The sequence below is a fragment of the Xyrauchen texanus genome, chromosome 28 (genome assembly GCF_025860055.1).
Source record: "Xyrauchen texanus isolate HMW12.3.18 chromosome 28, RBS_HiC_50CHRs, whole genome shotgun sequence".
Taxonomy (NCBI): Eukaryota; Metazoa; Chordata; class Actinopteri; order Cypriniformes; family Catostomidae; genus Xyrauchen; species Xyrauchen texanus.
The window spans coordinates 11,708,807-11,735,346 of record NC_068303.1 but is presented as its reverse complement, the minus strand read 5'-3'; the positions used below and the strand labels follow the sequence as shown (position 1 = coordinate 11,735,346).

Below are 26,540 nucleotides of genomic sequence, written 5' to 3'. Positions count from 1 at the left end.
ATTTTTTATTCTTTCTGGTAAACAGCCATGAAAGTGAATGTAAATTATGGTATGTGTTCTTCATTTTTAAATTGCAGCATAGAGCAAAAAGGGACATAGCTTTTGCAGCTCAGTACTCAATACTCACTACTCATGAGTACTTTTAAATGAGCTACTCTTTTACTTGAGTAGTTTTAGGACAGGTACTTTTACTTGAGTATTATTTTTCAGTACTCTTTCCACCCCTGATTATTCCAAACTTTTGGCTGCCAGTGTATATCAAATGATATTCATATATCATCTGAAACCTAACAAACTCTAAATGTTACAGAGTTTGTTAGGTTTCAAATGATATATGAATATACACTGGTGGCCAAAGGTTTGGAATAATGTACAGATTTAGCTGTTTTGGAGGAAATTGGTACTTTAATTCACCAAAGTAGAATTCAAATTCAAGCCATCTAGTGAGCGACAGTTCTGGAGACAGAAATGCCTTGTTGATGAGAGAGGTCAACAGAGAATGGCCAGACTGGTTCGAGCTGACAGAAAGGCTACTGTAACGAAGATAACCACTCTCTATAATTGTAGTGAGCAGAATAACATCTCAGAATGCACAACACATTGAACTATGTGGTGTATGTGCTACAACAGCAGAAGACCATGTCAGGCAATTTATTAGGACCATAGTGTTCTTAATAAAGTGCTCAGTGGGTGTAAACTGTATATACAGTGCATCCGGAAAGTATTCACAGTGTTTCACTTTTTCCACATTATGTTATGTTACAGTCTTATTCCAAAATGGATTAAATTAATTATTTTCCTCAAAATTCTACAAACAATACCCCATAATGACAATGTGAAAGAAGCTTGTTTAAAATCTTTGCAAATTTATTAAAAATAAAAAATGAAAAAAATCACATGTACATAAGTATTCACAGCCTTTGCCATGACACTCAAAATTGAGCTCAGGTGCATCCTGTTTCCACTGATCATCCTTGAGATATTTCTGGATCTGGGGAAGACTTGAGGCTCTAATTGGTGCCAAAGGTGCTTCAACAAAGTATTGAGCAAAGGCTGTGAATACTTATGTACATGTTATTTTTTTCATTTAGGAATAAGGCTGCAAAATAACAAAATGTGGAAAAAGTGAAGTGCTGTGAATACTTTCTGGATGCACTGTACCCTTTTTTTTAAGTTGAAACATTATTGTACTATTCTACAGTTGTGCAGTGAATGCATGTGGATTAAAAGCCAAAGCCCTTAAAAACCAGCTCCACTGCCCAAATAAATTTTTAGGGTTCACAAAAAGATTCATTGTATAGTTCATAATGTCTGTTATAGGGGACAGACATCTGGACTCACTAAACTACATCTGATATTGATTTAGAGCTGATGACAAAGGAGGATCCGGGATACCTGTACATGCTTGATACCTGTGCATAATTAAATGTAAAGTATTTTTGTTTTATTTAGCATTTTGTTTGCTTTGCTTGGGTTGATCTTTTCGGTCAAGAGGCCTGATTAAATTATGTGAAATGTAATCATTGAGTTTAACTGTGACTATCTGGAGTTATTCTGTAAGCTTGCGCTCAGGTCTGCTCTCTGGATATTCAGTGCTGCCAAGGTCATGCAAAATGAAATGCATGATCTTCAAAAATGCATTACTTTCTGCTATGCTGCTCATATACAAATGGTGTATTGAATTGAAAAGCTGAGATGAGAAGGAAAACAAAGGTCTGCTAAATTGATATCTTCAGCTGCTTAGTGAATGCATGTGAACAACTTGCAGTACACTCTTTTATGAGACGTGTTGGTGAGGCAATTTGAAATTCCAGTATTTATTAGATTTGCATGTAATTGATGACACCAATTATGGTTGTCTCATAGTTGAAGACTGTGATGGGAATTGGCTTCCAAGTAAGGGATGTTCCTGAAATTGCAGGGTTACTCTGATCCTATCATTATTGTGTAATTAAGTAAGTCCATCCATCCATCCATCCATCCATCCATCCATCCATCCATCCATCCATCCATCCATCCGTTTTTGCATTTTAAACATATTATTACCTGGCTTCTCTATAAATCTTCTTGCAAGTTAAGAGTTCATCTATTCATCCTCTTAACTGCTGTCTAGCATGCATACATGGTGGCCTTACATGGTTGTGCATGTAGACAACTATTGAATAAGGCTTGTTTTTCAGAAGCAGAACTCGCTAACCTTGCCAAGTAAGGGCAAAGAGCTGTTACAGCAATAAGCTGTTCTTTAAATGCCTTTGTACAACTCAACCGAGAAAAGGAATTTTCATCCTGATCATCAAAACAGTCAATCATCAGATCTCTGAAGTGGAGAACATCAGCATCTTCCACTGATAATGTAAGCAGTCTTCTCTTTTTCCTCTCTTCCAACATTCCTTCTTTTTTTTTTTGTCTTGTCAGTTATTGTGTTTTACCACCTGAAATGGATAAAGGATGGGCAAGGAGGAGGCAGGAACTGGCAGAACAGTCAACATAAATTTAATGACATAAAAAATCTTTAACAATATAAAAGACACAGAGTGGCCGCATGTGTCTCTCTCTCTCTCGAAACTGCCGTTCCTGGCTCCTCTTTATCCCTCTCCCGCTGATTGGGCTGATTCAGCGTCGGGCATCCATCATTACGGACCGGTCATGCCCTCATCACACTCCTCCGCCACCCAATTCAGGCCAGGGAATCCTCCAGCATGACGTACTCCCCTCCCTTACTGGACTGAAGGTGTTGCCTTTCTGGCTGTCCTTCTGCGGCAGGTCTTCCCCACCTCTCTGGTGCCCTGGGAGAGATGAGAGGATGGAGAGGGGAGATTATTATAGAGCAAGAGTGTGTGAATAAGGTGGGCATTCAAGTGGCATGTGATGACATGCTTACCCAAGAGGTTTTATGCTTCTCATACACATACATTACGTGCATAAGCATTAGTTAGTCTTACTGGCCATTTATAATATCAAATACTTTGCGGACATGCACTCCTTGAAACATTTTAACCATTTATCAAACAGTTGAAACTCAAGACATCCTTGACAAGACAGGCCTGGAGGCACCAGAGAAAGAAAACATGTTTTCTTTGGCTCTTAAGGTCATAGTCAGCTGAATAAGGGGGAAGGAAAGCAGCTAAATTCACGTGAATTTGTTATAAAGGAAGTAAGGAAAGGAAGCTACTGACCAGTGTTTCAATGATAGGGTGACTGCATCTGTGACCTACAACCCCTTGAGCATGGACATGAACATGCAGCTGTTGATATTGACATACTTGTGTAGCCAATTATAGTATTCGTTTCTTCAGCAGCTGGATAGAGAGGAAATATGTGACAGAATATTTTATGCATATTTTATAATTAAGATTAATTCCAGATTTTGGCCAGTGTTGTAATATGTATGTTATATATGAGCTTTACAAGTCTATACAAAACCTAATGATCCATGTTATACCAGCATGATTTTGAGAATGCTCCAATTCCAAAGACCATCTTTTGAGCAGATGCAAAGAAATCTGACATTTTACACAAAGGAGTCACAAACTTTTTGATTAGTTACAGAAATAGTACAGAAACTTAAATATACCTATTTATTTCACGTTATGTTTGTTGTTTATACCTTTCCCCTTTATGCCTGTTTTTATTTCCAGGTTTAAATTTGAATTTAAAATGAAAAGTTTTGAATGCCAGATGTTCAATGTGGTCTCAGACTTTTGAGCCTACTGCGGGTCCTCAGTTAACCCTCTTAATTTCCTCTGGCAAATTGCTGACACTAATTTAACTGAGATGTATTCCAGTCAGGGAATGAAGTTTCAGCTTTTTCCTATTCCAAAATTCTCTCTGGCATCAAGTGGGGGGCCTTTTTGTCATTAGCCCTGCCATTCATACTGACCGTACTGTATGTACTATACTGACATAATGTACATTCTATCTTAAACCTCCTAAAAATGTAAACATACATTGTGACAGCCTAGATAGTTTGATTTAATATTGATTTGGCCTGGCAAAGCCAGAGAAAAAAGGAATAAGCTCTTTAAACCTTTTGGTTCTCTTAAAACCGTTAACCTTCTGACCATTAAAGTCCCCAAAATTCTCACTGCTTAAAGACATGAAATAAGATTTTGTGGAGGATTCAAGTTTGTATAGTAACAATAAAAGGTTGAAATTATTAAAGAAAATGTAGCCTTTTTACTCTCATGTGTATTTTAGTCCAACGCCACCTCAAATGAAATGTTTTCCTCTTAACCTTTAATACTTTCTCTGGTTCTCTATTTCAAATTCTATCTCTCACTTATTTTTCAGGATTCATCAAGATCTGTGTCGATTTGGACTCAATTATACACCCGTTTTTGTTTTCATAGCCATCAATTCTAAAATGGCCTTTTTTCACACCTCGAAACACTTGCAAATTTCAAGAGAATCATCATCAGGACATCTGAAATGCTGCAGGGGACCTTTTAAAGTGTCATGTGTGAGGTCATTTAAAACTTTAAAACTTAAAAACATTTTAACTCATAGTTGTCATTATAAAATACAATTTAAAATAGCTTCGCTTACAGGTGATGAAATATGTTGCTCAGTCTTTAATTTAGTGACAATTCAATCTGCAATGAGGAAGATAACAATAGAAGGACTGTTTTTATATTAATTATAATTAATTATAATTTATAATTAATTATATAAATTATATTCACGGTATGTTTCAATAATATGGGCAAAGTGTAACATTATATTGCTGCTGAGTGGCGCCCCCAACTTTGCCACAAACAAGAGGAATTTTCCATAGTTGTTATGGTTTATTTGTGGTTTATTTATGTTGTCACCACATAAATTACACATCTGTCATAAAAAGGGGGCGGATCTTACTGTATACACTTTTGAGTGTATCATATATTGACTAATTCAGACTCCGTAAAAGTATAGCATGCAGGTCCCTGAGTTGACCAATCACTATCCACCAGGACTACCAGATGGGTTGAGTGATTTTTATAATAAACTCAAGCGTCGGTTTAAATAGAAAGCCAGAGGAAAACATCACCAGCGCGTGTGTGTCATTAACAGTGTGTGTCATTAACAAACGTGGACTATGGAGAAGTTAACGGCTCAATCCTAGGATCATTTCAAGACAGGGAGAAAAGTGCTGCTCGGATCCATCGGTATGGTTGACGAATCTCCGCAAGGTAAGCATAAACAATAAACATAGCATAAATTAACGTACTGCACTGGCATGAAGTTGGTTTGACGTTGGACGTTCGATATTCGCGTATTTAGGGACCGTCTCTAAAGTTACATGCGACACTGGTATAAACGTTTTGTAACTTCAATAGCGTTTGAAGACAATGACCTACAGTCATAAAACCTACTGTACATTGTTCACCCAGGTCTCAGGTATGATGCACACCTTTTACATTTTTGATATGTATGACAATAAACTGTTAAATCATATGCAAATATTCATATGTATTTCACTACTATATGGAATCATATACAAAATATGGCAATATTTAAAGCTCAATAGCGTTTGAAGACAATGACTTACAGTCATAAATCCTACTGTACATTGTTCACCCAGGTCTCAGGTATGATGCACACCTTTTACATTTTTGATATGTATGACAATAAACTGTTAAATCATATGCAAATATTCATGTATTTCACTACTGTATCGGATCATATACAAAATATGGCAATATTTATTGCCAGTCGACAACGCTGCCAACTACATGCATCATCTTCATGTCATGAGAGCTTTCTATGAAGTAGTTTTTGTGTTGCGCGCGCATGTTAATGTTGCGTATTTGTTATAGCTCCTATTCTTTATTTATTTTTTTTCATTGTGTGGTGATTGAATAATTAAACTAAAATATGATAAATGCTGAATGGTAAAATGTTGCAATAAATGAAGTCTTGATAGAGTATAAAAAGAATTAGCCAAAACACGTTTCATTAAACTTAAGTGAAGTCTAATGATGTAAAATGCCTCTTTGTTGTTGTATTAGAAGTAATGGATATAGCATCCTTCTATTGAACTCTCTGACTTTGTTAGTGTATTAGATTAATTAAATACACTGAAAAAATTTTTTAACCTTGAAATGTGCTTCATATGGTCACATCCATATGAACTGGTGTATTACATAAATATTTTTTAAAATCACTGAATCTTCGTAAATACATTAATTTACACCAGTTTGATCAGGTAGAAAGAGCTTTTATATGATAATTATTATTATTATTATTCAATTTTTTATTTTTTTTACAGTGTAGCCTTCTCTTCAATACCATGCTTTATATAATATAATGGCAAGGTGACTTTGTTGTATTTTCAGTTAAATTGGCAAACCGTGTACTAAACATTTGTATTAAAGAAAAATTGGGTAGTACAAACCTTCCAGAAAACAGATTAGATGACAGCTTTGGTTTTGTAACTACTGTTGAAACCAGAGGTATCTCCACACACACTAAAGTGTCTGTACACTCTATAAAGACGTAAAATAGTATTATATTAAAATGTGTTTCATACCCTGCCATGAGCTGTCAACATATAACATGGGTCACATAGGTCATGGTTTAGTATCTTCACACTTAATATCACATGTTTGGAGTTGCATGGGCATTGTTAACTAAACAAAGGATTTATGATGCAGCATCACCTCTGATCTTCCGGGCGAGGATTTCAAAAGCTGCATGTCACCAAAGAGTGTAGTGAATGCTCATTAAGCTAATAATACTGTTCTCCATAAATCCACCAGAAGCCATAAAGTGTCCATCAGTGCATAGAAGGCTTAATACTTGTCAATGTCATTTTGAGCTTGTTCTTCAATGTCTAAGACGAATGGTTGTTTCAAATTTAAAAACGTTTGTTTTTAGGGCTTAGTAAAAGCATTATTTTAAGGTGACTTCAGCCTTTTTAAAAAGCAATATAAATAAACCCATAACATTGAAATGTGACATGGGAAGGAATTATTGTCGTATGTATATGTAAGGAGACAATTTACATGTAGTCAATTTAGCTCTTGTCTTAAAATGCCTGTTGGGAAAGACATGACACACTGCAAACAACTCAAATATGAAAAACCATGCCACATTGCAGTTTTTCAACTGGTTGATTGTCAGATGTACTCTTCCACACTGAGAAAAGTCTCATCTCTTTTAGTTTAGAATCACAATTTTTTTATTTTTTTTTTGCTTATTACTGTAACTAAATTTACATTTGAATATGCAGATGTAAAGGACTGCCCTTAAGAAATCTATAGGCATTTAAAAAATTGGTTTACCCATAATTGAATATATACCTTTAACCCTTAAATGGGGTTTTGCTAAACATTATTATGAATGAATTGGGTGTAGAGTCACTTTTCTGACTCTACACCCAAAGCGCATTATGCAGTGAACAGGGGACTCTCCTCAACCACCATCAGTGTGCAGCATCCACCTGGATGTTAAGACAGCAGCCATAGTGCACCAGTACACTTACCACACATCAGCTATTGGTTGAGAGGAAAGAGTAGAGTCATAGAGCTAATTCATGATAGGGGGGATTATTAGGAATTTGGCCAGGACACCAGTGTTATACCCCCACTATTTTCAAGAGGTGTCCTGAGATTTTGAATGAACATAGAGAGTCAGTACCTCAGTTTAATGTCTCATAAAAATAACAGTGCCCTTTTATTTACAGTATAGGGTCCCCATCACTATACTGGGGTATTAGGACCCACAACGACTGCAGGGTGAGCATTGCCTGCTGGCCTCCCTATTTTCTCTTCCAGCAGAATCCTTAGTTTCCCCAGGACGTCTCCCATCCAAGTGTTGACCAGGCTCAACCCTGTTTAGCTTTAGTGGGCAACCAGTCTTGAGCTACAGGATAATATGGCTGCTGACTGTTTTTTTTATACCTCTGGTCTTTATCTGCAAGCCCATATAGAGTAAAGTGTCAAAGCATTTTTAATACAATTAGAAAATAATAGAATATATTCTATTTGATGCTTTTCACGCTACACATTTATGTGATGTCATATATTGAGCTACACACTACACAGAAACATTATTGCAGGCAATTATGTAGAGTCTAAATAGACACTACGTAATTGTAGTAGTGCACCTGAATGGCCATAGCATATCATACTATCTATGTGCTGTACTTGCTAGTTTACGTCGATGCTTAATTGGCAAATAGCAATGTCAAATGTAGAAAAAATTAATCACGCTGTCTTTTAAAAAAAATGTATTTAGTGTTTTTTTTTATATATATACAAACAATTAGCAAAAAAATGAAAGAAAATTATTTGAACACTATCACCCCCTTAATCTCCCCCCTTCCCTCACCCAACCCATTACACTACAGGACTTCGACAGATATGTAAATACAATGGGATAAAGTAAAATAAATACATAGAAAAACAATAATTAGTAATATTAGTTAACAGCCAAAGTAGTAGCTGCAAATTGACTTTTCAAAATGTCCTTGACTATAGATCAAATTCTTCCTCATAGACAATGTCACAGGTTTAACGTGATTAGACCGTGCAGATGACAGCTCCAGATATAGTATCTCCAATAACTAATAGAGCCAATGCTTTGTAAATAGGTCGTGAGGAGGTTTCCAACATTGAACAAGAAGCTTCTTAGCAGCAGTCATGGCAGCTAGCCAAAATTTCCGTTCCTTCTCACTTATAATCATGCTGTCTTGAGTGACAAATAGCATGTATAATTTTGATGTGGTCTTGCATATAGGATACTGATAATTCAATATCGTAGTGCAGAAAATCGACATATGAAAGTCATTTTTATGAATAAATTACTCATTTGTCATGTAATAAACAAACAAAAAAATAGATCTCCTGTGATAATAAACTTATTATATAAACTTACAATTAAATTATATATATATACTGTATATAGATCTTTGTTCCCAAGTGCACCTGCAAACTGTAGTCTGGCTTTTTTATCATGGTTTTTGAGTAGTTTCTTCTTTTTTGCTAAGCAGCCTTTCAGGTTATGTCGATATAGGACTCGTTTTACTGTGGATATAGATACTTGTCTACCTGTTTCCTCCAGCATCTTCACTAGGTCCTTTGCTGTTGTTTTGATTTTTCTTGATTTGCACTAGTGTTGGGTTAGAGTCAACCTTAGTCGTGTCTGAGTCAAGGCCGAGTCTTTAAACATTCGATTCCGAGTTCAGTCCGAATCCAAAAGGGGCCGAGTCAGACTCAAGACTTTGTCCATAACAGGCCGAGTCCAATCCGAATGAATCTGTTCATGAGTCTGAATAAAAATTGTAACCGTAAACTCAACATGAATATTTTACGCCTATTTTAAACTTCACAACAAAGAAAAACAGTTTGTCAATATAGATGTAACAAAAACACCTCGGTTGCAATTCATATATACATTTTATGAAATGTATCCTGCTGAACAGACTTCAAAGTGGTTTCAGAATGAAAGCACATGCTTTAGGTGTATGAAGACAAAACTATCCTTCAACACAATTCTTATTGCGTTCTGTTGACATTTCAATTTCAATTATTTTCCCCTCCACTCAAACATAGACTAGGTTATTATGTTTCGAATTTTAATATAGTTTTTATTTCTACTTCATTTTCAATTTGTCAATTCAATTTAATTTAGTTTTATTTAAAATTATCCCATAGTCAATACTGAGATTTTTGTCTGAATCATTTTTCTATATCTTCCGACTGATTTAGGAAAATACAGTTCATACAAATAAGTCAACACAGTAGGAATTAGCACTCGCTGAGAAGTTCCATCTCAAGATTTGACTGCAAATCCAAAAACACTGGAAAAGCCCACTGAAATATTTGGGCCATGTCGTCACGGACATGATTTTCTAGTTAATTTGCAGGAAACTGCACAATGCAGGGCAGTTCTGCGTGCTGCTCGTGTACCTAAATCCCTGATGCGTCCTTGTGCGTCTCGCTGCATCTGCCGTGGAAGATTAAAAAAAAATATATATTTATATTTGCTTGAACGGTAGCCACGTTGGTCTGCAATCAGTCTGAAGTCTTTAAATACCAACCTAAGAAAAGTTAATTGAGCTCTTCGTTAACCGCAAAAACATGGAGAATATTTTGAGTAATAAATTAACCAAATTGTCCTTCAAAAGTGTCAGAGATATAGGCTAATCAAAGACGTGCATAAGTTACTCGGTGGTTTACAATGAAAACTAAATAAAAAATTAATCCCTTAACATGAAGTTTAGCTTCATACCCAGATGAATACATTTTTTATAGTCTATAATTAAATTACAAACAAAAGTAAATAAATAAAACATTTCAATGTCCAAAGTATTATAATATTTTATTGTGCATGGTTGAATGTTGTGAACGGTAGGCAAATGCTGTAAAAGAATGTATTTTAAACATCTCGTCAATGCTTTGAAAATAGTTATTTAATAATAAATAGGAGCTGTTTAGAGTTGCTGTCTACTGTAGCAATTACACTTTTTCCACCGAATACGTAAAAAGTTACACAGTTAATTCATGAAGCTATTATGGACCAGTTCAAGCTGATACATGAAACTACAGAATGAGACTACTGAAGCTTACATGTGTAGATACATTACATCTAAAAAGCCTTAATATCCAATATTAATACTATTTTTATGTATTTTTATTTCGATATGCTCTTTTTAGTGTACTGTGAGAGACATGATGTGGTTGACTAGACTCAGTGAAGTTCTTGATTTTAAGTTTTTTAAGTTAACCATCTTGGCTGTACAAACGGCACACGCAATTTTACCAGTTGTCTGGTCCAGTGTCGTGTGAAACTGCCTAAAGGCTGATTGTCTAAAGGCTTGATATCCTTTTCTGGAGTTATCAAAGCTGCTTAAAGGCACAGTTAACTTAATGTATGTAAACTTCTGACCAACTGGAATTATGATATAGTCAATTAAAAGTGAAACAATCTGTCTGTAAACAATTGGAAAAATTACTTGTGTCATGCACAAAGATGTTCTGAACGACTTACCATGTTAAATCTGCGGAATGGTTAAAATATTTTCTTCAGCCTTACATACATTAGTATGTAAACTTCTGACTTCAACTCTGTATATACATACATACAAAGAGGTGGGGCATAACTCCAAAAAATTGTTTAGTTAAAGGGGGTGGAATGAGGTCCAATGTCACTAAAGAACTGAGGTACACATTTAAGGGTTAACTGCAGACAAATGGTTGGCAAGATTCCTTCAAACCTCAAAATATTATTTTTATGATCAACCACCATCATTTAAAACTGTGGTTCTCAGTTTGTTTAGCTTCAGGGCCCAGTTCTTACATTGGACATCAAGTGGCAACCCAACACAGTTCCAAATTTGTAATTAATTCTTTAACTTTGACCAGCTAAACCTCTTGAAAGCACTGACTGAATAGAAAGAGATGCTTTTGCAGGGTCGTAAATTGTATTAATTTAGAAAAGCATCAATCACAATATTGCCCAGTAATAACACAGTAGAAGTGTGTAATAATCATTTATGGTAGTAAAATACTGTCTGAAATTGCACATCATCAAAGGACCTGCCACAACCTCTGGAAAGTGCACTCTAGAATAACCTGTGTTTAATTGCAATGCCATGAAATTACATAGCTAAAAGGTTTGACGCATGTCTTTGTCCCATTCTTCAACACCTTCTTGAAAATGCAACCGTTTCAAAGCTAATCGCTTAGAATTCTATGCTGTACCTTCATGCTCTGTTTTTACATTATTTTCCTTTCACAAGAAAACTTAGCAGATCCTTTTATTTTGTTTGAGAATTCACAAAGATTCAATATATCAATTACGGCTGTGAAGGGAGCATCTCTTTAGTTAGCCGATAAAAGATGACAGGGTTTGAAAACATTTATCTTGAGCGGCAGAATGTTGGCAGGAGGGTTTTGGATAATAAAGCTGGTGGTTTCCCACCAAACTGAGTGCAAATGCTTTCTCCATTTTATAATTGATCTTTTTTTAATTCTTCAGGAAATTAAGCACACTCCTCAGCATGGCCCAATTGGAGAACGAGACCTCAATCCCCCCTGGCTACATGCCGCACTACCGTCTCCGAGGGGATCCCTTTGCCTCTAAGCTGTCCAAGGAGGCAGACATAGTGGCTGCGTTCTACATCCTCATCATCGGTAAGTGAAAGTTCATGTGGAACTTCTTTGCAAGTACGATGTAAACTGTTCTAAGATCAGTGATGCCTTTGAATTTAAATGTTAATTAGTTAATTGCAGAAAATTCCTTAAATGTATTAAAAATTAGATTTCAAAATATCTACCAGTTGACATGTGCATGTAAAATACCATCAGACTGCCCAGACCTTGACTAGCCAATACATCACAAGGTTTAGACATCTATAAAAGTTTTTCCCTAGAATCCATTCACAAAGGATGAATTTGTCATAAATGGCATGACAATAAGCCATGACAAACAAAGAGTTACAGGAAGTGTTGTGATAAATGTATAACAAGATACAGTAGTATGACAGTGAAACTTGTTGTAACATGATAGGCTCTATTTCAATGATACTGTATATAACAAAATATAACATGATATAACAGGCAAAGAATAAACTGTGAACAAGTATGTTGTGGACAATATACACTCACAGCCAGAATGAATCAAGTGAATAAATCAAAACATTTCTGAAATGTTTCATCCAGTGCATTTTAGAACAAACACACAACATACTCTAATGCATTTTTGTTGATGATCCCATTTGAATTGAAAATAAATTATGCAGTCTCTTTCTTCTTTTATGGATAAACATTTTTATTTAAAAAATGTTTGCCAGTTTTTAATTGGCTATAACACAACCTGACTAAAGAAGCAATCACTCCTCTTGCCAAAAGAATGATTGCTATGCCCACTCTTTGCACAGTGTTACAAAGGTATAAAGAATTTATATGTTTTGCCAATGCACGTATGTCTCTCTTGTGATACGCTTTTGAAAAAATACAATTCCCTAATCCTTGGCTGTTCTAAACTACATTATTTAAGCTGCAGTCATCCATATGAAACCATGGTGTCAAGAAGATGCTCAGAAGGATTTTCTACCACTCTTTCATGAGAGAAACGTGCCTGTCCATCCTCTCACTAAAATCCTTCACCACCTATCTGCCGCTTAAGCTGTTTTCTTGCATGTTGCCAAGGTTTAATGTAATTCTCTTTTTTGCCTACTCTCTCATTTCCACATATAACAAACATTTTATTTCGCACAATCTAATCTAAATAACTGCTCTGCCTTCTTTGATAAAGTCTATGGGAACAGATGGCCAGTAACTTATTAGTGCTTAAAATGCTCAAAATATTGGTAAACTACAGTTTTCTATGCTTCATATATGCTAAAAACATTAAAGGTTTAGTTAACCCCAAAATTGAAATTCTGTCATAATTTACTGTTTTGTTGTTCCAAACCCGATGACTTTCTTTTCCACTTTTCTTTTTGTCACTATGGAAAAAAAAATTATCCAGTTAAAGTTAATTAATTGCATGAAGGATGTTTGAAGAATGTTATATGAAAACAACATGAGGGTGAGTAAATTTTGTCAGAATGTTCATTTTTGGGTGAACTATCCCTTTTCAGAACACAAACTGTAGAAACAATGAGTGCACTTATATGCACATTCTTACTTTGAATTTGCTTTAAGGAATAGTTCACCCAAAAAGGAAAATTCTCTCATCATTTACTCAACCTCATGCGATCCCAGATGTGTATGACTTTCTTTCTTCTGTAGAACACAAACAATGATTTTTAGAAGAATATCTCGGCTCTGTAGGTCCTTTCAGTGCAAGTGAATGAAAGCCAGAAATCTGATCGTCCACAAAGCACTTAAAAGCAGCATTAAAGTAATCCATATGACTCACATCTTTGATATGATAGGTGTGGGTGAGAAACAGATCAATATTTAAGTACTTTTTTACAAAAAAATCTCCACTTTCACATTCAGATGTGAAAGGGAAACTAAACAGGCACCACATGTGACTTTCAGATGTGAAAGTGAAAATGGAGATTTATAGTGGATGAACTATTCCTTTAATAAGATGACAACGTGTGTGGTAATGTAAACACATGAAACAGCTTTCCTTTATCAGTGTTTGGTCATAAACGGTGTGAGAATAAAGCGATCTACATGACCTCAATTTGCATTGCATGTGAACACTTTTACCGGCGTTCTTCAACGTTTGAAATCAAAAGCAGAGAATAACTAGATTATTTGAAATCTCATGTAAACACTAGTTTTTTACTTTGTATGATTTTCTTTAATTAAGCTGATTATTAGGAGTTCTCAGCGTATTGGTGTGCATGGAAACAGGCTCAATGTATCAGTTAGTAAATTTGTTGTGTATGATCCATGCACATTGGGTTATGATCATATGAGCACAGTAGACTACAGTGGAAGAGTTCATTGAATTGATCTATTACTGATGCTATGTATGCATCAGACCGAGATATGAAAAGATGTGGAATTATAGAGAGCACTATAAATTCTACCTTGAATATCTAAAGTTATGTCTCCCAAAATCAGAAGATGTGTCCTTGGAGATTATGGATTGGACACAAGTGTTTTCTGAGTAGAGGTTTGAGGTCCCTGTGAAGCTCTTTGATGACACTTTCAAAGCCCTTTCCAGCTTTAATAAATATTCCTGCCACATACTTGCAGTGTATAATCTAGGCCACATGGAGAGGAAAAAGGTATAACATCAACGGAAACAATGTTTTGTTTGACTGTGTTTGGTTAGTATAGATAATGTAATCAGAAAAGGCAAATTATCAAACTGTTCTGTCATATGAGGACCCTTTCTCATAAATTACAATGGTGTCTTAAAGGGATAGTTCACCCACAAATGAAATTCTGTAATAATTTACTCATCCTCATGATGTTCCAAACTTACTTGAGTCCATGGATCACAAAAGATGTTAGGAGGCAGAACATTTGAAAATGTTAGCCTCAGTCACCATTCACTTTCATTGCATTTTTTTTCCATACAATGAAAGTGAATGGTCACTAAAACGTAACATTCTTTCAAACATCTTTTGTGTTTCATGGAAAAAAGAAAGTAATTCAGGTTCGAAACAATATATGGGTAAATGATGACAGAATTGTAATTTTTGTGTCAGTTATCCCTTTAATAGCGTGAATACCTTCTTCAGACATTTTATAAACAGACAGTGCTGGGTTGTTATGGACTACATGTGTTCTGAATTACATAATCAGATTACAAAATAAAGTACTTGTAATGACATTTTATTTGTTGTTTGATTTAATAAGTGTAAATTGGTACTTAATGAATATAATTAAATTATCATCAATACATGCAATAAGTCATCCTGAAATAATCCAAAAATAATCAAAGATTAGATCACCTAATAATTGTAATCTAATTATGTTACTGATTACAATTTTAGTTTACATTTCAGAAGTAATCTACCCAACACTGATAATGAATGTCTTTTCTAAAGGCACATTTTTTTTTTGTAAAATACAATGTAAAAAAAAAATTTATAGACTACTATATATATATATATATACAATTGACGTCCACATGACGTCCACATACAATATACAATTATGTAATACATGTGCAATATTACAGTTTGTCTCATCTTTTTGCTCTCTTTTAACAGGCATCTTGTCAACCACTGGAAATGGCTATGTCATATACATGACAGCCAAACGGAAGAGCAAGTTAAAGCCGGCAGAATTTATGACACTGAATCTAGCTATATTCGACTTTGGCATATCAGGTGAGCTCGTGAGTTTAATGTCCTCATGAAATAAGCATGCCATTAAAGCATCTGTCAGTTGTGCTCATTCAAGTTCTATTAAAATTAATTCATATTTGTAAAATGTAATAACCAGAATACAAGTGAGATTAGGTACAGTGACAGGGAAAAGTATGTGAACCCTTTGATATACCTGGATTTCTGTAGAAATTGGTCATTCAATTTTATCTGTTCTTCAACTAAGGAGGACGAACAGCTTATAATGCACAAACAATTCAGGTTAAAAAGCTAACTGGATACAGCAGTCAGTAACCTTGAATCCAGTCAATCAGATGAGATTGGAGGTGTTGGTCAAGCCGCTCTGCCTTATAAAACACTCAAAAACCTGAAATCCAGGTAAATATAAAGTTTTGTCATACTTTTCCATCTATCCTTTTTCCAGGACTCATCCAATGTCTGTAGGATTTCATTAAAAGCTCCTTTGGGTTTTCATTGAAGACATACAGCTTTCACTCTGCACTATATTGGCCCCCTGAGCCTTGGGCATTATGTTTTGAACAGACAGTGTGGCTGTAAATCAGCCAAGGTTATTCAGCCTGGCCTCTTTTATGACTCTGGTCATTTCATCCCTCTGGCTGATCTGTTTTATATACTACTTGATTTCAGAATAACCAAAAGGTTTCAAAGATGGATTAAATATCAAATTCCTTTCATGATTGACTATGTGCATTTAATCACTCATGACACACCATCTTTTCTCTGTTCCTCCTTTTGTTCACCAGAAAACTGTTCAGTCACTATTGTACTCCATTATGAATGCAGTCTCCTGTGTACTGTACATGTTATTGTATCGAATTATTGAAATAAGTGCTCTTGAGGAGAGGGAAGAATAAAGGATTTATGTAGTTTATGTAAACACACTTGAATTAATTTGTTTCTCATGATCTTAAACAAATTTTGTGATCAAAAGGCTTATGCTTAAATGCTTGAAATTAGTTTTAGAATTTGTTAAATTAATGAGTTTTGTCCAACAAGTATCCTACAAGATTACAGAGCTGTTATCTAGACAAATTTTGGTTATGTTGAAAAAGCTCAAATATTGGATTGTTTTGATTCGTTTTACATTTTTTGTTCACTACATAATTGACAAACTTGAAAAAGTGTTATATCATTCATACACACACACACACACACACACACACACACACACACATGTTGTGTTTCCATGTTTTATGGGGACTTTCCATAGACATAATGGTTTTTATACTGTACAAACTTTATATTCTATCCCCTAAACCTAACCCTACCCCTAAACCTAACCCTCACAGAAAACTTTCTGCATTTTTACATTTTCAAAAAACATAATTTAGTATGATTTATAAGCTGTTTTCCTCATGGGGACCGACAAAATGTCCCCACAAGGTCAAAAATTTCGGGTTTTACTATCCTTATGGGGACATTTGGTCCCCACAAAGTGATAAATACAAGCTCACACTCACACACACACACACACACACACACACACACACACACACACACACACACATGTTGTGTTTCCATGTTTTATGGGGACTTTCCATAGACATAATGGTTTTTATACTGTACAAACTTTATATTCTATCCCCTAAACCTAACCCTACCCCTAAACCTAACCCTCACAGAAAACTTTCTGCATTTTTACATTTTCAAAAAACATAATTTAGTATGATTTATAAGCTGTTTTCCTCATGGGGACCGACAAAATGTCCCCACAAGGTCAAAAATTTCGGGTTTTACTATCCTTATGGGGACATTTGGTCCCCACAAAGCGATAAATACACGCTCACACATACACACACACACACACACACACACACACACACACACACACACACACACATATAGATACATTTACAAATGATAACTAATAATAAAGACCAAGTGGGTGTGTCCAAATAGTGGAGAGTAGCTGCATAACAAAAATATACTTGCTATCCACTAGTTTTTCATTCATACTTGTACTCTAGTCCCATCTAGTGGACATCTGTATTTTTTCACAGCCTCAGAGGAGCAGTGATAGTTTGCTGAGGACTCTGTGTGTGGTAATAAAATCAGCATTCCTTATTACCTGCTGCTTACAGACTTCAATTTTAATTGGAACTTTTTATGGTTTGTTTAATAATCTGTAAGAACTTGCTTTCTAAGATTTACAGAACAAATGACCTCCTTTGCTGGGGTGTAGTGAAAGAAATGTTACTGCCATGTGGCTCATTACAGATGGATAGTGGAACCATTTGTCCTTGTGAAAAATGGACAGAGAGCATACGTTTTTGCACTAATATTACATAAAAAAAAGACCTCGTCTTTTCCTCATGAAGTTTATTTTAATAACAAATTTTAAGTGTGTAATTTCCACACCACCTAACGAAACTGCATAAAACAAACAGAGGAATTTTTCAGCACCACAGAGACACATTTATTACTCTTTGTAAAAAAACAAAAAACAAATGTACCTACAATTTTATTTTAGTTGTCCTGGGATAGGATGACTGAAACTGAAACACTGAAATAGTTACACACTTAAAGTAATTTCTGCACAACATACATCAACAAGTGAAATTGCTAAAATAATGACTGTTTTCAATCAGGTTTACCAAACACTCCCTCAATCTTCAATGGTTGGACAAAAAGATAGTCCCACCCCCCAATCTCACGTCATTGGTTGAGCCACTGTTCCTTTGTTGGGCTGGTTGCATTTCTCAAACAAACAGAGAAATGTTTTGATAGTTCTAGAGCCACAGTGTTTAAACATTTTGGGGATAAAATCAATTTATGAGTGGCTTACTTATAGCAGTTTTTGCATGTTAATCCAGGGAAAAAATATTATTATTAACACACATTTTATTTTAACACACAATTCACCTTTAAGCAAGGTTTTGAGGACTTGACATAACACGAAGATCACAACTAATGGGGAAGCTATATCAGATATGATTTTATCATTTTAAATGCCTGAGAACTGCCCTTGTCAGTCAGCCTGTCAAACTTCAGCATTAATACCAATAGCAATTTGGGTATGAATTAAGTTTTGTTTTAGTTAGAATAAAGATGGCCTTTATAATTAGCTGCCTGACATCACAATATTCCAGAATAATGCAGCTTTTGTTTCCTAAGAGTCATGAGAGTTTCCTGAGAGTACATGGCATACTGATTTAGTGCGTCACATTTGTGCAGATTTGGGATTAGTGTATTCTTTTTACCTCTGGCAACCCTTCCCATGCAGTTTTCTATGAAACAGATATATAGTTCACATGTACAGTAGGCGTTTAGAGGTTTCATGGGAATCTCCAATAATGATGTCACACTACTGTGACAGGAGTTGGACAGAACTGTAACACTTCTTGAGGGATGATGCATGGTCCATGTTACTTTGTTGGATGTATTGCTGGGAATAGATCTAAATAGGATATGCTACTTTTGTGTGTGACAATTATACTGATTATTAAAGGAATATTCTGGGTTAAATACAACTTTTTAACACAAAAATAGATAGCACCAAAATGTTACACTTTTCAGGGGAATTAATCTACGAATGGCTTAGACTTACACGCTTACATTGATGAGCCAAAATATTATGATCACTCACAGGTGAAGCAAATAATGTTAATCATCTCCTAACAAGGCCACATTTCATGGTCTGTATAGATTAGATGGTAAGTACACAATCAGTTCTCGTAGTCAGCGTGTTGAATGCTGTAGAAATGGGCAGGAGTAAAGATCTGAGCGACTTTGACAAGGGCCAAATTGTTATGGCTAGATGACTGGGTCAGAGAATCTCTGAAATGACAAGGATTGTGGGGTGCTCCAGGGGTCAGCAGTGGTGAGTACCTACCAACAGTAGTCGGAGGAGGGACAAACCACAAACTGGTGAGAGGGTGTTGGGCACCCAAGACTCATCGATGCGCGAGGGCAATGAAGGCTATCCTGTCTGATCCGAACCGACAGAAGGTCGGTCACAAGTCACAGAAAATGTTAATGATGGTTACGGGAGGATTGTGTCATAACACACAGTGCCTTGCACCCTGCTGCGTATGGGGCTGCAAAGCTGCAGACCAGTCGGAGTGCCCATGATGTCCCCTGCCCAGCGTCGAAAGTGCCTACATTGAGCACGTGAGCGTCGGAAATAGACCTTGGAGCATTGCAAGAAGGTCGCCTGATCTGATGAGTCATGTTTTCTATTACATCACATGGACGGCCTTGTACTTGTGCACATTTACCTTGGGAAGTGATGGCACGAGGATGCACTTTGGGAAGATGACAAGCAGGTGGAGGGAGTGTGATGACCTGGGCAATGTTCTGCTGGTCCGGCCATTCATGTGGACGTCAATTTGACATGTGCCACCTACCTAAACATCGTTGCAGACCAGGTACACCCCTTCATGGCAATGGTATTCCCTGATGGTAGTGTCCACTTTCAGCAGGATAATGTTCCCTGCCACACTGCACACATTGTTCAGGAATGATTTGAAGAACATGATGAAGAGTTCAAGGTGTTGCCCTGGCCTCCAAATTCCTTGGATCTCAATCTGATTGAGCATCTGTGGGATATGCTGGACCAACAAGTCTGAACCATGGCAGCTCCACCTTGCAACTTGCAGGAGTTGAAGGATCTCCTGCTGTAGGATACCAAAGAACACCTTCATGGGTCTTGTAGAGTCCATGCCTCAGTGGGTCAGCGCTGTTTTGGAGGTAGGCGGAAGACCAACTGCATATTAGACAGGTGGTCATAATGTTTTTGCTCATTGGTGTATTTCAACATAGAAATGACCTTTCTTAAGCTCTCTGGTAAAATTTCCCAAAAGACTTCCAATGTAAGTGCATTACTGCACACAGACGTTTTCTTTGTTTTTACATAATAAGACAAAACAATTTGAGAATTGAGAACTGGTTTAAAGTTACTTTTACTTACAAGCCCTTTGAGTGGCATAATCACCACCCTTTAATTAAAAGCTTTGCACAGGAACACAATAGTTAATATATTCATCATCTCATAAAGCATGCAAAAATACTGCACTGCTGCGCTCTCTCATATGCAAATAGCTGCCAGTCTCTCATTAATCTCCAAAAAATCTTTCAGTTTGCTGACTCTGTTCTTTTTAATATGCATAGTTTATTTAAGGCCATAGTGCTGTATATAATACAGCACAGCACTAATTCATATATATATGAATTATCCTCTGAGAGCACACTTCAACAATTTTTTTGTTCATCATTTCTATTGGTTTTGCAATGTGTAGTAATTCTGGCAGTGTTATTTGCAGTGGGATATTTGGCTTTTGTGACATGAATTTCTTCCTGTTTTGTTTGTGTTGTCAGTTACTGGAAAGCCATTCTTTGTGGTGTCTTGTTTTGCCCATCGCTGGCTCTTTGGCTGGGAGGGTTGCTGGTTCTATGGCTGGGCCGGCTTTTTCTTTGGATGTGGCAGTCTCATTACTATGACAATCGTTAGCTTAGACCGCTACTTGAAAATCTGTCACTTAAGATATGGTAAGAGATCCTGTCGATACATCCATCCATATATGATTATTTCCAGGTTTAAATAGGATTTTGCATGTGTGACCCACTTGTATCTATCTAGCTTGACTAACATGAAGTTACTCTCCCATTAGGTACATGGTTCAAACGGCACCATGCTCTTCTCTGTGTGGTTTTCATTTGGTTCTATGCTGCTTTCTGGGCCACTATGCCACTGGTGGGCTGGGGCAGCTACGCACCTGAGCCGTTTGGCACCTCCTGCACACTGGACTGGTGGCTGGCCCAGGCCTCAGTGGCTGGCCAGAGCTTTGTTATGTCCATCCTCTTCTTCTGCCTTGTCCTCCCCACCGGTGTTATTGTCTTCTCCTATGTCATGATTATCTTTAAGGTGAAGTCCTCAGCCAAAGAAGTCTCTCATTTCGACACATGGAATAAGAACAGCCACAACCTAGAGATGAAGTTGACTAAGGTTGGCCTGTTAAAATATTCAGTCATTTCTTGTCATTTTTATTCATGACCATGGTCTGAATTACAATGTGGGATTTGGGGCAAACTAATTAAAAGGATAGTTCACCGTTAAGTGAACATTTTGTCATCATTTACTCTTGCATGTTTTTCCAATCTCTTATGTCTTTCTTTCTATAGTGGAACACAAAGGGAGATGTTAATTTTAATGTTAGGGACTGACAGCCTCAGTCATCTATTGTATGGGAAAAAGATGAGTGACAGAATTAGAATTAGTCTTTGACACAAAAGTTGATGTTTGACTGTGCTTGGGGTGCCAAAAAAAGATTGCAACATGAAATAATACTGAAATTTCTCTGAAACAGTTGCCCTTCTGAGAGTCATTGTATAATTCGAACAATGTTCATGAGAGCCATTTATTCATATTTTTGAAACCCGTATTATGTGGAGATGCCATGTAATGTTTTATGCTGTTGTGCTTGCGTCCTCCAGGTGGCGATGTTGATCTGTGCAGGGTTTTTAATAGCTTGGATCCCTTATGCTGTGGTCTCGGTGGTGTCTGCTTTTGGGGAGCCTGATTCAGTGCCTATTCCAGTCTCTGTTGTACCGACTTTGCTGGCCAAGTCCTCTGCCATGTACAATCCAATCATATATCAAGTAATTGATTGCAAGACGAACTGTGCAAACTCTTTCTGCTTTCAAGCTTGGATTAAAAGGAAACATTACAAAACATCACGGTAGGTGTACCTCTTTAAATTAAACTGGAATAGGGATAAACTAGCTTTAAATCAAACCTCCTTATGTTTGTTTATCTATGGTCATTAAGTTCCTCATATCATAATATTATTATGGATCAAGCTCATCAAATGCCACTTTCACAATGTCTGTCCTTATGAAATAGTTATAATATATGGAATGGTAAGCTGTCTGCATTTATATATTTATTAGAATCTTGCATCAAAGGTAGTTTACACTACGTCTTTGTTTTTTAAATGTTTATTGGTACATAAAACCAAGCATGACTTCATTAGGCTGAGCATAACAAACAACAGTTTATTGACTGAAGCCTATTGATTTCAGCTGTCTTATTTTCCCAGGTTCTTCTCCATCTCTGCCTCCCTGAAATAGAGACCAGCCAATGAAGTTCAAATTGAGATATGAACAAATGGCAAGAACACACAATGGACATGTAACTGAACACTGGGCACTTTCCTAATTATTGTGCAATTTAGACATAAACAATTCACCCTTGCCGAACTTTGCTGGTGTATTGTACTACTGTCCACATCACAAACGTTTTGAAAACATCTTTTAATTTCACCAGTTTGTGTATAGAAGAATTAAGTGGTAAAGATGATATGTATTTTTATATTTTTTATGTTAATGTTTTTTTTTATATTGCTGTACCTGTGACATACCTACAGACCCAAAACATGCACATCTGAATTGTCCCTAAAGCACTATGTATATGCACAGTACAACAGCGTTTGATAGCTAATGTGATGTCACATTTTAACAAATACTATTCTGTGTCAGGTATATTGTTTCTCATTTAGGTTTTGGACACTGAGTGAACATTAATGAAACTGGTTGCATACAATGATATCATGTTTATATATATATATATATATATATATATATATATATATATAAACAATAATTAAATAATGGTTAGATAAAAACAACATACAGTTGAAGTCAGAAGTTTTCATACAGCTAAATACATTTAAACTCCTGACATTCAATGGTAAAAAACATTCCCTGTCTTGGGTCAGTTAGAATCACTACTTTATTTTAAGATTTTGAAATGCCAATAATAGTAGAGAGAATTATTTATTTCAGCTATTATTTCTTTCATCACATTCCCAGTGGGTCAGAAGTTTACATACACTTTGTTAGCATTGCCTGTTTAACTTCAGTCAAACATTTTGAGTAGCCTTCCACAAGCTTACAATAAGTTGCTGGAATTTTGTCCCATTCCTCCAGACAGAACTGGTGTAAATGAGTCAAGTTTGTAGTCCTCCTTGCTCACACTTGCTTTTTTAGTTCTGCCCACACATTTTCTATCAGATTGAAAGGTATGCTTGGGGTCATTGTCTATTTGGAAGACCCATTTGTGACAGAGCTTTAACTTCCTGGCTGATGTCTTGAGATGTTCCTTCAGTATATCCACTTAATTTTGCTTCCTCATGATGCCATCTATTTTGTGAAGTGCACCAGTCCATCATGCAGCAAAGAACCCCACAACATGATTCTGCAACCCCCAAGCTTCACAGTTGGGATGGTGTTCTTCGGCTTGCAAGCCTCACCCTTTTTCCTCCAAACATTATGATGGTCATTATGGCCTAGCAGTTCAATTTTTTATTAATTAGTCCAGAGGACATTTCTCAAAAAAGTAAGATCTTTGTCCCCATGTGCACTTGCAAACTGTAGTCTGGCTTTTTATGGCAATTTTGTAGCAGTGACTTCTTCCTTGCTGAGCAGCCTTTCAGGTTATGTTTTACTTTGGATATACATACTTGTCTACTTGTTTCCTCCAGAAACTCCACAAGGTCCTTTTGTGTTGTTCTGGGATTCATTTGCACTTTTCGCACCAAATTACGTTCATCTTTAAGAGACCGAATGCATCTTCTTCCTGAGCGGTATGATGGCTGCATGGTACCATGGTGTTTATACTTGCATACCATTGTTTGTACAGATATACCTGGTACCTTCAGGCATTTCGAAATTGCTCCCAAGGCTGAACCAGACTTGTGGAGGTCGTGGCTGATTTCTTTAGATTTTCCGATGATGTCAAGCAAAGAGGCACTGAGTTTGAAGGTAGGCATTAAAATACATCCACATGTACACTTTCAATTCAGTACCCACCCTATCAGAAGCTAATTGTCTAAAGGCTTGACTTAAATTTCCAAGCTGCTTAAAGGCACAGTTAACTTAGTGTATGTAAACTTCTGACACACTGGAATTGTGATATAGTCAATTAAAAGTGAAACAATCTGTCAGTAAACACTTGTTGGAAAAATTACTCGTGTCATGCACAAAGTAGATATCCTAAACAACTTGCCAAGACTATAGTTTGCTCATTTAATCTGTGGAGTGGTTAAAACTTGTTTTAATGACTTAAACCTAAGTAAAATTCTGACTTCAACTATAAGTGGTAACTTAAGTGGTAACCTTGCTGCCCCCCCAATCTAATTGTATAGACACTGCTGCACTGATTAAGACTTTATATTGAATATAGTATAACACAGACAGAGCATGGTAGCTTTATATTATAGAAATGTTATATTTAAATGTCTCCCAAAGAGTCTGTGGTTTTGTGATTTTTATTTTTTATGTTTAATGCAGCATTTAAAATATTTAGCACTTTTTAAAACATTTAAAAAACTTAAACAAATCATATTATTTTTAAACCTTTTGTTTCATATATAATAGCCTTTTGCATGTTACCTATCCCCATAAAAGAAGGCAGTCCCTGTACTTTAAAAGGTTAAAGCAAAATTTGTAAAGTTGGTACAGATAAGTATTTCTCATTACAAGTTCTATTCGAAGGTCCAATTAGTTCTTAATTTAAAGTGAGACAGATGCCTAGAATGACCATTTATTTTGAAATAACTGAAGGACTAACTTCTCTGGGATTATATTGAACATACAGTGAGGAAAATAAGTATTTGAACACCCTGCTATTTTGCAAGTTCTCCCACTTAGAAATCACAGAGGGGTCTGAAATTGTCATCGTAGGTGCATGTCCACTGTGAGAGACATAATCTAAAAAAAAAAAATCCAGAAATCACAATGTATGATTTTTTAACTATTTATTTGTATGATACAGCTGCAAATAAGTATTTGAACACCTGAGAAAATCAATGTTAATATTTGGTACAGTAGCCTTTGTTTGCAATTACAGAGGTCAAACGTTTCCTGTAGTTTTTCACCAGGTTTGCTCACACTGCAGGAGGGATTTTGGCCCACTCCTCAACACAGATCTTCTCTAGATCAGTAAGGTTTCTGGGCTGTCGCTGAGAAACACAGAGTTTGAGCTCCCTCCAAAGATTCTCTATTGGGTTTAGGTCTGGAGACTGGCTAGGCCACGCCAGAACCTTGATATGCTGCTTACAGAGCCACTCCTTGGTTATCCTGGCTGTGTGCTTCGGGTCATTGTCATGTTGGAAGACCCAGCCTCGACCCATCTTCAATGCTCTAACTGAGGGAAGGAGGTTGTTCCCCAAAATCTCGCAATACATGGCCCCGGTCATCCTCTCCTTAATACAGTGCAGTCGCCCTGTCCCATGTGCAGAAAAACACCCCCAAAGCATGATGCTACCACCCCCATGCTTCACAGTAGGGATGGTGTTCTTGGGATGGTACTCATCATTCTTCTTCCTCCAAACACGGTTAGTGGAATTATGACCAAAAAGTTCTATTTTGGTCTCATCTGACCACATGACTTTCTCTCATGACTCCTCTGGACCATCCAAATGGTCATTGGCAAACTTAAGACGGGCCTTGACATGTGCTGGTTTAAGCAGGGGAACCTTCCGTGCCATGCATGATTTCAAAGCATGACGTCTTAGTGTATTACCAACAGTAACCTTGGAAACGGTGGTCCCAGCTCTTTTCAGGTCATTGACCAGCTCCTCCCGTGTAGTTCTGGGCTGATTTCTCACCTTTCTTAGGATCATTGAGATCCCACAAGGTGGGATCTTGCATGGAGCCCCAGTCCGAGGGAGATTGACAGTCATGTTTAGCTTCTTCCATTTTCTAATGATTGCTCCAACAGTGGACCTTTTTTCACCAAGCTGCTTGGCAATTTCCCCGTAGCACTTTCCAGCCTTGTGGAGGTGTACAATTT

At 36.5% G+C, this 26,540-nt stretch overlaps 1 protein-coding gene across 1 annotated transcript; it reads left to right on the top strand.

Annotated features, from left to right (window-relative positions):
• The first annotated feature begins 5,056 nt into the window (after positions 1-5,056).
• On the top strand, positions 5,057-23,275 carry LOC127622377 (opsin-5-like). Its single transcript, XM_052096466.1, has 7 exons — positions 5,057-5,168; positions 11,962-12,116; positions 15,611-15,730; positions 21,065-21,235; positions 21,358-21,692; positions 22,181-22,425; positions 22,786-23,275. Exons 2-7 carry the CDS (start codon positions 11,984-11,986, stop codon positions 22,814-22,816), a joined length of 1,035 nt encoding a protein of 344 aa, XP_051952426.1. The 5' UTR covers positions 5,057-5,168; positions 11,962-11,983; the 3' UTR covers positions 22,817-23,275.
• Positions 23,276-26,540: the final 3,265 nt, after the last annotated feature.

What these genes read in the sequence shown, in the direction of transcription:
- LOC127622377 (XM_052096466.1), top strand. Translation starts at nt 11,984, where the DNA reads ATGGCCCAATTGGAGAACGAGACCTCAATCCCCCCTGGCTACATGCCG. An exon ending in GTTCTACATCCTCATCATCG is followed by an intron (nt 12,117 to 15,610) that starts GTAAGTGAAAGT and finishes CTCTTTTAACAG; the next exon opens with GCATCTTGTCAACCACTGGA. An exon ending in TAGAGATGAAGTTGACTAAG is followed by an intron (nt 21,693 to 22,180) that starts GTTGGCCTGTTA and finishes TGCGTCCTCCAG; the next exon opens with GTGGCGATGTTGATCTGTGC.